Source organism: Python bivittatus, unplaced genomic scaffold (assembly GCF_059951505.1).
Source record: "Python bivittatus isolate LINGU-HERP-01145 unplaced genomic scaffold, Pbiv_v1 ctg000700_np1212, whole genome shotgun sequence".
Lineage (NCBI taxonomy): Eukaryota > Metazoa > Chordata > Lepidosauria > Squamata > Pythonidae > Python > Python bivittatus.
Genome location: NW_028277098.1, coordinates 77,497,811 through 77,510,621, shown reverse-complemented (window position 1 = coordinate 77,510,621; position 12,811 = coordinate 77,497,811). Strand labels below are relative to the sequence as shown.

The 12,811-nt window shown below is 37.9% G+C and overlaps 1 protein-coding gene across 6 annotated transcripts in view; it reads left to right on the top strand.

Annotated features, from left to right (window-relative positions):
- The window catches only part of EPB41L1 (erythrocyte membrane protein band 4.1 like 1), a 184,023-nt gene that overhangs the window by 132,945 nt on the left and 38,267 nt on the right, over positions 1-12,811 (top strand). For all 6 annotated transcript variants that reach the window (XM_088154346.1, XM_088154349.1, XM_088154350.1 and 3 more), the window contains 6 exons: positions 7,170-7,274; positions 7,374-7,416; positions 8,589-8,664; positions 9,501-9,719; positions 9,937-10,024; positions 11,621-11,773. In XM_088154346.1, coding sequence (XP_088010472.1) covers positions 7,170-7,274; positions 7,374-7,416; positions 8,589-8,664; positions 9,501-9,719; positions 9,937-10,024; positions 11,621-11,773 — 684 coding nt within the window. The remainder of the gene's footprint in view (positions 1-7,169; positions 7,275-7,373; positions 7,417-8,588; positions 8,665-9,500; positions 9,720-9,936; positions 10,025-11,620; positions 11,774-12,811) is intronic.

Here is a 12,811-nt window from a genome sequence, read left to right as displayed (position 1 = left end):
CACCTTTTCCTTGCTTAATTCAGTGTAGGAAATGTGGAAGTGAAGCAGAAGTATCACATGTTCCCTATTGAAAAAAAAGATTAAATAAATAAAATAAATGATAGAAAAAACAGACTTGGCACACATGAACATGCATATATTATATATGGAACTGTGCAAAGCCTGAGTGTGCAAGTTAGCCTGTTTTTCTACACTTGTGCAAACCAATGTCTGTGTGGGTGTGGAAGAAACTGCTTAATCTCATCATGTCATCTGCCAGATAGAAGTATGTGAAAGTGCTCCCTGTTGAAAGGCCCTATAAACAGAGACCTTCAACCAGTTCAGTAAGAGGTAAGACTTTTTCAGATGTTAGGTTTGTAGAAGTGAAAAACAGTTTTTATTTTTAGCTCTACTGATCTTAATTTTAGTGCAATTCTCATGTAATGTATGGAATCACTGTCTTGCTGTAAAGGACAGTCTGTTTTTTTACAAAGTCATAGGATATGTGATCTCCATTACAATCTGCCTAATAGAGGATTGGGCTGCCTAATCATGGTACATTTGAGTTTTGACCAATACAGGCATTTTTCAAGTTTATCAAGATCTTGTTAACACTTCTAGACTGGGGTCAAGGTGCTCATTATATCTTTGAAATCCCCAAATGAGCTGATCGCTGCATAAGTTAGAATGACTGTCTTATCAAACATCCTGTTACAAAGATACTGCTTCATATATTTTGTTCTAAATAAGGACATATAACAGGGCCTTTTAATAAGTAAAAATAGTGGAATATCCTTGTTTAAACAGGACCTTCAGGGTTCAGTGGTATAAATACCTCATTGTGTGTCATATTCTATTGACTGTTTTTTTAATTATTGGTGTCTGTTGAATATTCATTGGAAATTGCTTTGAATCACCGAGAGAGGAGGAAACAGGGTATAAATAGCTAAATAAGAAATAAAACATTAAGGGACTGGGAGAAAGTTAAAAGGATCAGAGCCTCTCTGTGCCTTTGATCTCCACAGTCCTGCAGTCAGGCTCTTTAGCTGACATCTTGAATAGTGAGATTCTGAGAGTGGCTTGACTGAAGAAGAGCTGATTGTTATAGAGATGAAAGTTCCCTTTAAGCAAAATAAGTGGGTGGGGTGATGGCCTGGAATAGATTATTAAACGACCTTCAAAGCCAGAGATGTGAGCCTGAAAGGATGCATAAAATGTGTTATCATTTTCTGAAAACTGGTTGATATTTGCCCATTGATGAACACATGCTGAGATCTGGATTATTTTGCTATTCTAATTTACCAAGGCCTTATACATACAACATGAAAATAAGGATTCCTGCCAAGATGGTTTATTATCTCTGTTAGATGAGTGCAATTTATGCTGGTCATCCTATTCTCTTTCCTTCCACCTTCTTCAGCATTATAGACTTCTCAAGAGAGCTAGGTCTTCATATCAGGTTTCCAAAATGTCATAATTTGAGTTAGGTCATTTATGCCTCAAGTGAGAACTCTGGATTGATTTGTTCTATGATCCATTTATTTGTTTTATTGGCTATCCTTGATATTAGGAGTTTTCTCCATCATCAAAGTTCAAAAGTGTCAATACTCTTTCTGTCCTTCAGAGTCTTAACTTTCAATTCCATACAATGACATAGGGAGAACCATTGGCTGCACAATTCTGATCTTTGTAGATGTAGATATTCATGGCTTCTGAATATCTTTTCCAAGACATTCATTGCTACCCTACCAAGCACTAGTCTGCAGCGTATTTCTTGAGGGCTGATTCCTTCACTTTCCTTCAGTGTCTTCACTGTCAGTTCTGTGGCTGGTTTGTTGTGCCTTTGCCGTTAGTTTGGAATTTAGTTCCATTTTTCCCCTGTGCTCCTTACTTTTCATTACTAGAGCTTGCAGATGATTTGCATTTTAGCGTCACAAGCATAGTGCAGGTTATAGAATTTTTTTCCTCCAATTTTAAAACCACATTCATTTTCCAATCCCGTTTCCCTCAATATATGTGATATATAGGTTGAATAAATAAGGAGAGAGTATATAGCCTTGTCTCACTCCTTTGCTGACCTGGAGCCAGTCTGTTTTGCTATGTTCCACTGGATTATGGCTTCCTGTCTTGTGTATAGGTTTTATATGTGGACAATGAGATATTCTAGGATTCCCATTTTCCTAAAGACATTCCGCAACTTAACATTGTCAACACAATTGAAGGTCTTCCTATAATCAATGAAGTAAATATAAACTTCTTTTGGGTATTCTTTGGCTTCCTCAATGTATCTTGTTCCTTGGACTTTTCTAAAACCAGCCTGAAAATCCGACATCTCCCTTTCCATGTAGAGCTCTGATTTGAGTTGAATGAGTCTAAACATTATTTTGCTGCCCTGTGAAATTAAAGATACTTTGCACATTCTGTTAAGTCTTTTTTTTTTTTTTTACATATTGGTATGTATGCTGGCCTCTTTAATCTGTTGGCCACGGTATTGTTCTCCAGATATGTTGGCATAGCTTGGTTAGAATCTTTACTGATACCAATAGAAGAGAATATATATGAAGCTCAGGGTTGAACTGTGGATTGGGGTTCTCTGAACTTGGTTGTTTTGTTGCAGACGTTTCATTACCTGTCTGGGTAACATCTTCAGTGCTAGAAGGGAGTGGAGTTTGCTCTATTTATATGCAGTAACTTGCCTTATCAATGTTGGTGAGGGAGTTGTTTTTTCCTTTGGTAGTTCCTACATTAGGCTGGGGTTTACTGCTTGTTTGTCTGAGTTGGTAGTTCCTTAATTAGGGTATTGTTTATTACTTGATTGTTTGTCTGGCATTAATCCTGGTGTTAATCCCTGCTTATCTAGGTGTTGATTGCTGGCCAGGAGGTGCTCTGGTCTTTTTGTTTCCTTTTTATTATCTCTTTTGAATAGTGTGTAAATGTTGTTTCTCTCTATGTTCCTGTTGATGGCTGACTTGTCTGAATATCAAGCTTCCAGGAATTCCCTCGCATTTTGGGATTTAGCTTGGTCTAAGAAGCTGACAGTTTCCCAGTTGAAATTATGGTTAAGTCTGTCCATGTGTTGTGAGATTAAGGAGTTTTCATCGTGCCCTTCTCCTTCCACTTCAATAAATTTGTGTTTCTAATTTGGACCTTTTGGAAGACTTTCCTTGTTCTTGCATGTCTGTTTCCATCTTTGATGTCCTTATAGATGTTGTTGTAATATTGTTTCTTGTCTCTTCTTACAGCTTTATCAAATTATTTAAGTTCCTTCTTGAGATCTTTCTTTTTTGGCTTTGGCTTCTCTTCTCTTCTTGGCACTCTCCACAGTTTATTCTGACATCCAGTTTGTTTTCTTCTGTTTCTTCATCTTTGGCAGATTCTTTTCACATTCATCCTGAATAACATCTTTGATTTGATTCCATACTTCTTCTGGTTGCCTATCAATGAGGTTCAGGTCTTCAAAGCAATTCCTGTTAAGGATGTTCTCCTTAAAAATGGTGGGTATATGCTCAGGATCATATCATGGAAATTGGTTGGCTGTTCATGACCTATTCCACAGTTAGCCCCTGGACTTGTATTTGGTGTTATAACTGAGCTCTTCCACCTCCTTGTGACAATTTAATTTAATTAATTGGTACAAGCATGCAATAGTAATGTTGAGGGAGTGGATTAAAGATACTGACATCCAATTAGATCTGGCACCTCTTCCCAAGGATATACGGACCACCTCATTCACCCTCCTTAGACCTGCTAGATGCCTAAGTCAAATTACAATCCCTAAATATAGGAGGACATTCTTCTTGGCATGATTTGATGCTCTTTCTACTGCAGTCTTACGTAAGAGATAGAGATAGAAAGATGGCCAATTTGTACTAAGCTTTTGTCCATGCGGCAAAGGGGCTATTGAAACCCTTGAACACATTTAATAATATTGGCCATTTATCAATAAAAGAGAATATATGTAGCTCAGGGTTGAACTGTGGAGTCCTTGGTACTCTCTGAGCTTGGTTGTTTGCTTGCAGACATTTCATTATCTGACTAGGTAATATCATCAGTGCTAGTGAGTGGGGGTTTGCTCCCTGTTTGTATGTTATATATATATATATAAACACACACACACACACACACACACACTATAATAGACACAGACACCATTTTATGCTGGCACATGGTCAAAGTTGATAACCCCAGATTTATGCGTATTTCCTGGTCATTCCAATCAATTTCACATAATTTTTTATTCTCAAATATCCATGACTCTGTTACTCTAAATGAAGCTAAATTTAGTTACATCATATGCAAAATGTGCAGCTGACTAATTGATAGACCAGTTAATTTTACGATTTGTTCTTTTTTATATGCAACCTGTTTTTTACCATTGAGTTTTACTTTGTACTAGAATTTGGCCTCAATAAAAATACTTGACTGATACAATCAATTTGATTTCTGTTACTCCACCTAATTATATCTGTGTATATAGGCATTGTGTTGGTTATTTGAAGACTGTATTAGCAATAAAGAAATAATTGGATTGGCAGAAACTGATTTTCCTGCTTCATTTATATTTCTTATACCGTTCAATTCAACTATGTTTTCCTCCTTACTATTTCCAAATTTGGAATATATGGTCTCCACCCACAAGCAGCACATCTTGTTTGCATGTTCCATTGATTTCAGCATGAACTGTACTATAAACCTCATCAGTCTCCTCTTCTTCAGCATCAGTGGTTGGAAAAGAACTTGGATGACCATGATATTAAAGAATTGTCTGTGAAGTCTAAATGATATTATTTGGTCATTGACTGCATTGTACCTAAGTACCATCCTTCCTGGCCATTAAAGCAATACTGCCTTTCTTATTCTTGCCCTGAGTAGTTATAAGTATGATCTTCCGAGTAAAAGTGTCCAATTGCAATCCATTTCAATTTGCTGATGCCTAAGATGTCAATGTGTAGTTGATTCATTTCATCTTTCATTGTACTTAGTTGTCCCATGGTCATGCTTCTTATATTACATGTTCCCACTGTAATTTTATTTTTGCACCTTCAGATTTTTTTTTCCCGCATGGCAACATCAGCAACTAGTCATGCCAAATCTAGCCACATCATAAACATAATTAGGAGTCCAAATGAAACTTGGCTCTTCCTCAGTAGCATGTTGAGTACCATCTAGCTATGCAGTTTTCTTGGAAAAAACCATTGCATTCTCCCATGCAGTATGAAATGAAGCTTTTGCTGTTGTCCTTAAAGTGATCTTCCTCCTCTTTCAGCATCTTCTTATATTTTTGATGCCCAATATTATTGCCTGTTTGCTTTAGCTGGGCAACTGGGATGATCTTTATGCCTTGGATGAACCTGCTGGAAGTGCATATTCCTGGCCGTAAACTCTTGGGGTGTCTCATCCCTCCCAGGAACAACACAGACTCACACCAATGGCAATATAGCAAAATTTCATGGGAAGAGGCAGCTTGGAAAACATTATTAATTATCTGTCACCAGTGTATGACTGTCTTGTTCACAGTCATTTAGAAAATTTGATCTCCTAAACCTGCCTTTCATTTTTAAAAAGAGAAAAAAGATCCATGTTAAATGCCTAAATTGATTCAGTGCCTTTTGTTGCACAGGTTAATAAGGAGTTTCTTCATATAATGGAAGTATTTTTATGAAACAATGTTAATTGGTTTACTACTAACATTGCTTCTTAATGATGTAGCCATTAGTTTTCATTCTCAGAGCCTACATGCTGACAGGTCAAGACAGGATCATACTAATGGATCAAACTTTGGATCATGTTGTCACTATCCTCAGAGTATACTCAGAGTTGTAGATGACTCCTTTTTTTTCTTCTTGTGCGACTGGGTCTTTTAGTTTACTTAAGATATTTTGGAGTGATTTTGTTGGTTTGTGTGCTACAGAGATGCCATGTGGTTGTAATAGTCTATTGGTGGTTTCTGAGACGTTTCTGATGTATGGCAGTGTGATCCTTTTCATAGTTTGTGTAGGTTGTGTTGTAGTAGGTTGAGTGGTCAGGTACTTTTTGATAAAGTTGCATGGATATCCATTTTGATGGAAGATGTTGTATAGGTGGTCTTTTTCCTTTTTCTGCTGTTCTGCATTGCTACAATGCATTTGTGCTCACTTAAATAATGTTCTTACACAGCTCCTCTTGTGGGAGGTTGGGTTGTGGGAGGTTGGGATTGTGAAAGTTACTTTACTTTTCTAAGTAAATCATCTTTCATAGATCAGGACATTACCAAAACAAGGAGCAGATGGAAATTCTATAGCCTGCCCAAAAGGCTTAGTACTTCTAGAACTTGGTAGGAGAAAAAGACACAAGAAGTTTGAACATTGATTGTTATAATTAGTGCTTGTATTTGATAAATACCATTTGCTGGAATTCTTTTGTAGTAGTTGCAGAATTTTACTACATTAAATCTACTTACGTGAGCTTTTGTGTCCTGAGAAATATATTGTTGCAGTATTTTGCCTTCTGAGCTGAAAGAAGCCTAACAGGAATATTAGGAGATGTAACGTAATCCTTCTGGAGGATGTAAGATTGAGAAAGAAGGACTTTTTTGTTACATAAAGAGTATGTACCTTTGTAACAAGGTAAAGATGCATTTGAGTTGAACTTGATTCCTGCAGGTTTCTTGTCAGTGTTTTGGAAGTGGTTTTTCATTATTGCTTTCTTTTTCTTGGTCTAGCCTACAACCTTGGGATTTTCTAGTTAATTCACATGGAATTATTATCTGGGACAAGGCAAGGTTGGCCAGGTGCTGTCAATTGAGCTTGGCTGGCCTTGGAAGCTAAATAGGGTCAGCCTGCTTAGTACTTGGATGGGAGACCACCGGGGTATTTATACTTTTTTTTTTATCCCATTTAAAAGTTTAAAAAAGGCTCAAGTTTGTATACGTGTGCATATAATTTTAATAAACCTTGTTTTGTGAGCACAGCTGCTCCTAGAGATCTTGTATCAGGTAAAAGTTTGGAATGAAATAGTGGGCCTTATAAGGCTTTCTCTGATTCTGCATAGCTCTGTAAAGTCTATTGAAGGCAAAGAAAGAATTACTGTTCTTCACTGCATGATAAATCAAAGAGGGGCTATTTTGCATCTGGTGCTATGTAGGCTTTGGAAAGAAGTTTATGTAGTCCACGTAGCTCTTAATTCTTGCCCTCTTGTTTGTGTCCATACAGAAACATGCTCGGGGTCAAGTACTCTTTGACCTGGTCTGTGAGCACCTTAACCTGTTGGAGAAGGATTACTTTGGACTCACATTCTGTGATTCAGATAGTCAGAAGGTATGTTAGGTTGGTTCAAATAAAGCTTGTATTGTGTCTATTTCAGATGTTGTGGTTGAGTAGGATTTCCTCTTCATGTGATCTCTCATACTTTTTCAGAATTGGCTGGATCCTTCTAAGGAAATAAAGAAACAGATTCGCAGTGAGTAGTTCAAAGCATGGATGTTTAAGACTGCTCTATCTGAAAACTGTAACCGTAAAGGCTAGAGTCAAGAAATTAATACAAAGCACTTTGCATAATAAGATCACTGTATAAATTATTAACATTCATTTTAACATTCTCTAGACTGTTATGATTTTACAGACTGTTGAAAATGCGCTAGGCTATTCAAATGAATGAGACTTTATTGGGCCTCTGTACATGTATCAGGTAAATTTCCACTACCAATTTTCTGGCAGGTAGTTTTTGTAATAACTGGCAGAACTAGATTTACTCTGTTTGAGGCTCAGGGGAGAAGCTATCTCAGTCTGTAGCTCTCATTTTCCAGTCCTGCTCTCTCTGCATTTAGAAGTCAATTCTGTTCTTCAGAGGTGCTTGAGAGCTATCTCATTTAAGAAATCACAGGCTTCTTGCCAGCCACATCCCCTTCTTCAAATCATCAAGAATGAAGGATGTATCCATCCCAGATGGGTACTACTGTGCATCCTAGTGATTCTATTTGTCATGTGTAGAGCTGGAAAAGATCCTAAAGTTGTCCTGTCTGATCTATTGGTAGGGTTTCTTTTTTACCAACTCCATAAGATAGCTTCCACTATAACGTGAGATCCAACTGTGTCACAGAAAGAGAGCCATTTTGTTTCATAAAGATAAAGCAAACAATTTCTCTGATTCATGTGTGAATGAGAGGCTCTCAGGTTTGTATCTTAGGTTCTAAGAGCTGGAGAAAGACCTCTCAGTGACTTTTCTTTCTAAAATAGCTGGCTATGGGATAGGTTTGCTGTGCAGTGTCTTGAAGAGCTGTTACTGGAGGTCTTTCCCCAACAGCAGGCTCTCTTGGGGATTTGAGCTTGTTTCCATAGCAACACCAAAGTCACTGTCTCTGCTCAGCAAAGACTCTTTTGCTTACTGCAAACCTTAAAAGGCAAAAGCATACCTGCTGTTTGCCTCAGCCGTTAAGATCCAGGAAAGCAGGGATCTCCACTAATCCTGAAGAGCCGTCTTCTTTAAGTCATTTATAGTTTCCTTAAGGAGAATGTGAGGCAACCCAAAGAAAGGAAACAAAAATCATGTTAGAGAAAGGCAATCAAAGATGCATCACCTCGATGTACTCCCTAGTATTTTCCCCTTTCCTTCTCTCTCTCTCACTTATTTAGGTGGCCCCTGGAATTTTGCCTTCACAGTCAAATTTTACCCACCAGACCCAGCCCAACTCACAGAGGATATCACAAGGTAAGTAAAAACATATCTGTCTTGGCCAGTTCTTACAGTCTCTTTTAAAAGGAGAACGATTGAGTTCACACATTGATGAAGCCATAGTTTATTTTATCTATGTGGAATAAATCTCAGTGGCTGGAACTACACAACATGCCATGCCAATAAGTGAACTCAACAATGTGTGAGAAAAATTCCCTCTCTCTCATTATTCACTCCCTCAGAACTAATCTAAGAACTACTTGAACAGCAATAAAATAGCATAATGATTTCCCAAGCTATTGCTCCTACTGCTTATATTGGTCATTGGAAGAAAGGAACGTTCTTCCAGAAACAAATAATTGGTCCTAATAATCACTTGCATTCTTGGGGTTGAAAGGGAGGGAAATGTTGGATCAGAGGCCTTGGTGCTGTTTCCTGTTTGACTGCCAGAAGAAGTTAACCTATTTTGCAAAAAGCCTTCATTGTAGCACTAATTCCATATATTCCTTGTTGGAGGTTTGCAGTCCATTAACCAAATATTGTGGCCTTACTGAAATGGTACACTATTTTTCTGTCTCAGGAGATTAATTAAAACTGGATGTTTATCAAGTTTCTGTTAGGCTTTGTTGGTTAGTGGGGTATCCCTCCCTTCAAATGGTTTCCCAAATTTAAGTTGTTAAGATTCAGAATTCTGATTGCTGAGTCAAAACATGAGATTTAGCAAATCCTCAGAAAGCTATTGTGTAAAATGGACATGCTGTATTTAGCAGTGGATCGCTAGTTGAACAGGCTTGTCTTGAAACCTAAATCATCCCTTAGCTGTTTGCTTTCCTTATGGACATTTCAAATTTCTGATCTCTTCCTTTCCTTAGGTATTACTTGTGCCTGCAACTCCGAGCAGATATCATCAGTGGACGTCTACCATGTTCTTTTGTAACACATGCACTGCTAGGCTCCTATGCTGTACAAGCTGAACTGGGGGATTATGATACTGAAGAACATGTTGGCAATTATGTTGGTGAACTGCGTTTTGCTCCAAATCAGACCAGGGAACTGGAAGAGCGTATTATGGAGCTACATAAGACTTACCGGTGAGTACATTTTTGTCTTCCATTGTTAGTATCAAGAGCAAGCAAGTTTTGGAAAGCCTGCCACCTGGCAACATTTAGAAGCAACTAGATTTGCATAACCTATATTTTCCTATATTTGTCATATAAAGTCCTTTTAAAGAAATGCCAGCCTTCTACTCATCAAACAGTGTTTGATTTTCTTTTTTAGTACTTTTTCCTTCTTATTTTTCCTCTAAAGGGGCATGACACCTGGAGAGGCAGAGATTCACTTCCTGGAGAATGCCAAGAAACTTTCAATGTATGGAGTTGACTTGCATCATGCTAAGGTATTCTTAGTGAGAAGATAGAGTTCTGAGAGCACACAAGTGGGAGAAGTCCTGGATTATTTTGAAGCAATATTTACTCCTTTTTAGAGAGTTGCTTAAACTATATAGCATCCACTTATGCCTATGCGTTCCTTTATTTCAAATACTAGTAAGAATGCTTAAATATAAAATATCACTTCATCCTCTGACATGTTCACTACCAGTATGCAGAAGACATTGGTTCACTTAAAATTAAGTTGTATGGTTGTTATCATTCTGCTACTGAAATTATGACATTATATAAATAGCTATGTTGATACCTAAGGACAAACATTTAGGATTGGAACTTTGTTTTAAAAGTTCATGGTATTGTGCAACCATGCTGTAGAGTATTTTCAGTAAGAATTGACTAATAAGTGGAAATTTTATTTTATGAAAGATTTAAAGAGAAACCTAGAAATATAAGGTACTTGAAAAGGCTCCATAACGGAAATTCATTCATTTATTTTCTACATATTTTATACTTTATCTTGTTTCTCTTCTTCATGTTCTCTCTATTCCTTGAGAGTTTTCTCCTTTACTTTCTGTATTACTGTATTTATTACTTTATTACTGCAATAAAGCAGATAATTTTGAAGCCATTTCCCATTAGTGATTTACAGCACTTAACATTGTTGAAGTAATATAAAGCCTGTCCTCAACAGTTATTTTGGCATAATGATTGTTGGATGACTTTTATTCTTTAATATAGTTGACCACACAAGAGGCAGAAGAGTTAAAAGTCAGAATTAATGGAGTGCAAAAAGTTCATCAAAATGTTACCTAACAAACATGCTATCATGTTAAAAGAAGCAGAGAAGCTACCAAAAGAGAAAGGGCTCTGTCCATGATTCACAACTGTGGATGATTGTCTCTTTCTGCTAACAATTTTAACAGCCCTTGCACAGAATTCATTGAACACAAGCCAAAATACTTCCAGTAGTATAGGTCAGGAGCAGCAACTGACAGACTTGTGTCATGAGCTTGAATTTTTCCTAGCCCAGGAAACTTGTTTCTAATATTAATAAAAGACCAGGTTCTAGAACATGTGTATCCGTTCCATGAGCGTCCTGTGTGGGTGGCTGTAAATTTTGAGAATTCTAGTCCTAGCACACTTGGAAAAGACTGTGGTGGGGGGAAGCTGCTTTAGTGGAGTATTGTCGTTAATGGAACCTTGCAGCTATGTCCAGAAATGAAGAAAGTAGCCACATAAAACTGCAAGCATTTGGAATTATAAAAGGTGTAGTATGTCAAGCAGTTTAATGCCCCTATTCCAAGGGAAGGTATTTCCTACCTAAAGTATCCCTGATATTTTTCCAGGAGGTCTTGGTACCATCCATATTTCTCAAACTTTTGAAAGATCAGCTAGTATTTTCTTGTTCCAGTTTTTAATATATGATGGACTAACTTAGGTGGAAGTAGAGGTAGACAATGGCCCACTTGGTATTTAAGAGAGAAATATATTGACCTGCCCTTACTCCTTCGATGTATTCACCTTAGTTTCTTGCTGCTCACTAGTTTAAAAAATGCTTTGTACTGGCAGATTTCTATGTATTAATGTTTTTCTCTTATGCCCAGGATTCAGAAGGCATTGACATCATGCTGGGTGTTTGTGCCAATGGCCTTCTCATATATAGGGACAGGCTGAGAATAAACCGTTTTGCCTGGCCCAAGATCCTCAAGATTTCATACAAAAGAAGTAACTTCTACATCAAAATTCGACCTGGTGAGGTAAGCATTTCTAAAAAGGAAGAAAGGTTAAAAACAAAGAGAGTAAAGGAAAAGCAGAAAGGACTCAAGAGAAAAGATGTTTTTCTCCTCTTAATTTATACAAAACATGGGAGGAAAAAAAGCTATAAATGTTCCTCTCAATTCTTTTTCTTCCTGTAATACCCACTTTTCTGGTTGAGAGTGAGGAGCTCTCTCTTCCCTTCCTTGAGTTCATTATGAAGGTTATCATTATGAAGAAAAGGTCTTATGTCAGTTGTTTTTGGCACAGTGAAACACTGCTCGCCACTCCAGTTTTTGTGATTTACTTTATGTTGGGCAGGAGTAATTAACCTCAAAAAAGGAGTCACGACTGATCAAAAACTAGATAACACTTTCTGTACTTCAGCGGGCTCATCCACACCCTATCCTTGCCCTGGTGCTGAGATGCTTACTTTTTTTTGGAGGATATGTCCTTCGAAGGGAGCCTCTACCTCAGTAACAGCCTGCTGCTAATGCAGGCTAAAGCCTGATCCAGGTCATTTGGGGGAAAGGGGAGTTTTCCATCAGAAAACACAGTAAAACCTTCCTGTTCTTCCTCCAGTAAAATATTCTGATTCATGGGGGAGAGGAACCTGAGGGGGACCTGCAGGGCTTCAATTGGCCTGCAGTAGGACTGCTCCATCCCATCTAGTTGCTGGGCTTGTTCTGTGCCTCTGCAGCCATTTCCATGGTGGTTGCCAGAGAGATTGGACGCCCAGCAAATAGTTTCGGCCTTTTGGGGTGGTGAGAATAGCCAGTGCATCTTCCATGAGATTGATATTCCCATTGGAGAAACAGTTGTTGGTAGTTTGCAAGGAATTAGGTCAGTTACGTAATTGTTCATAAAGCTTGTCATGTTCAAAACTCCACTCCCTAGGAAGCAAAAGGACCCAAAGAGTTGTAGGGAGGAGCTGGAATGCTAAAGAGTTAGCTGAGAAGGACAAACTGATGAGCCTGCTATGCTTTGGGGACTTAAAGGAAGCCCCCTTCTACAGTGCCGGGTCATTATATTTGTGATGG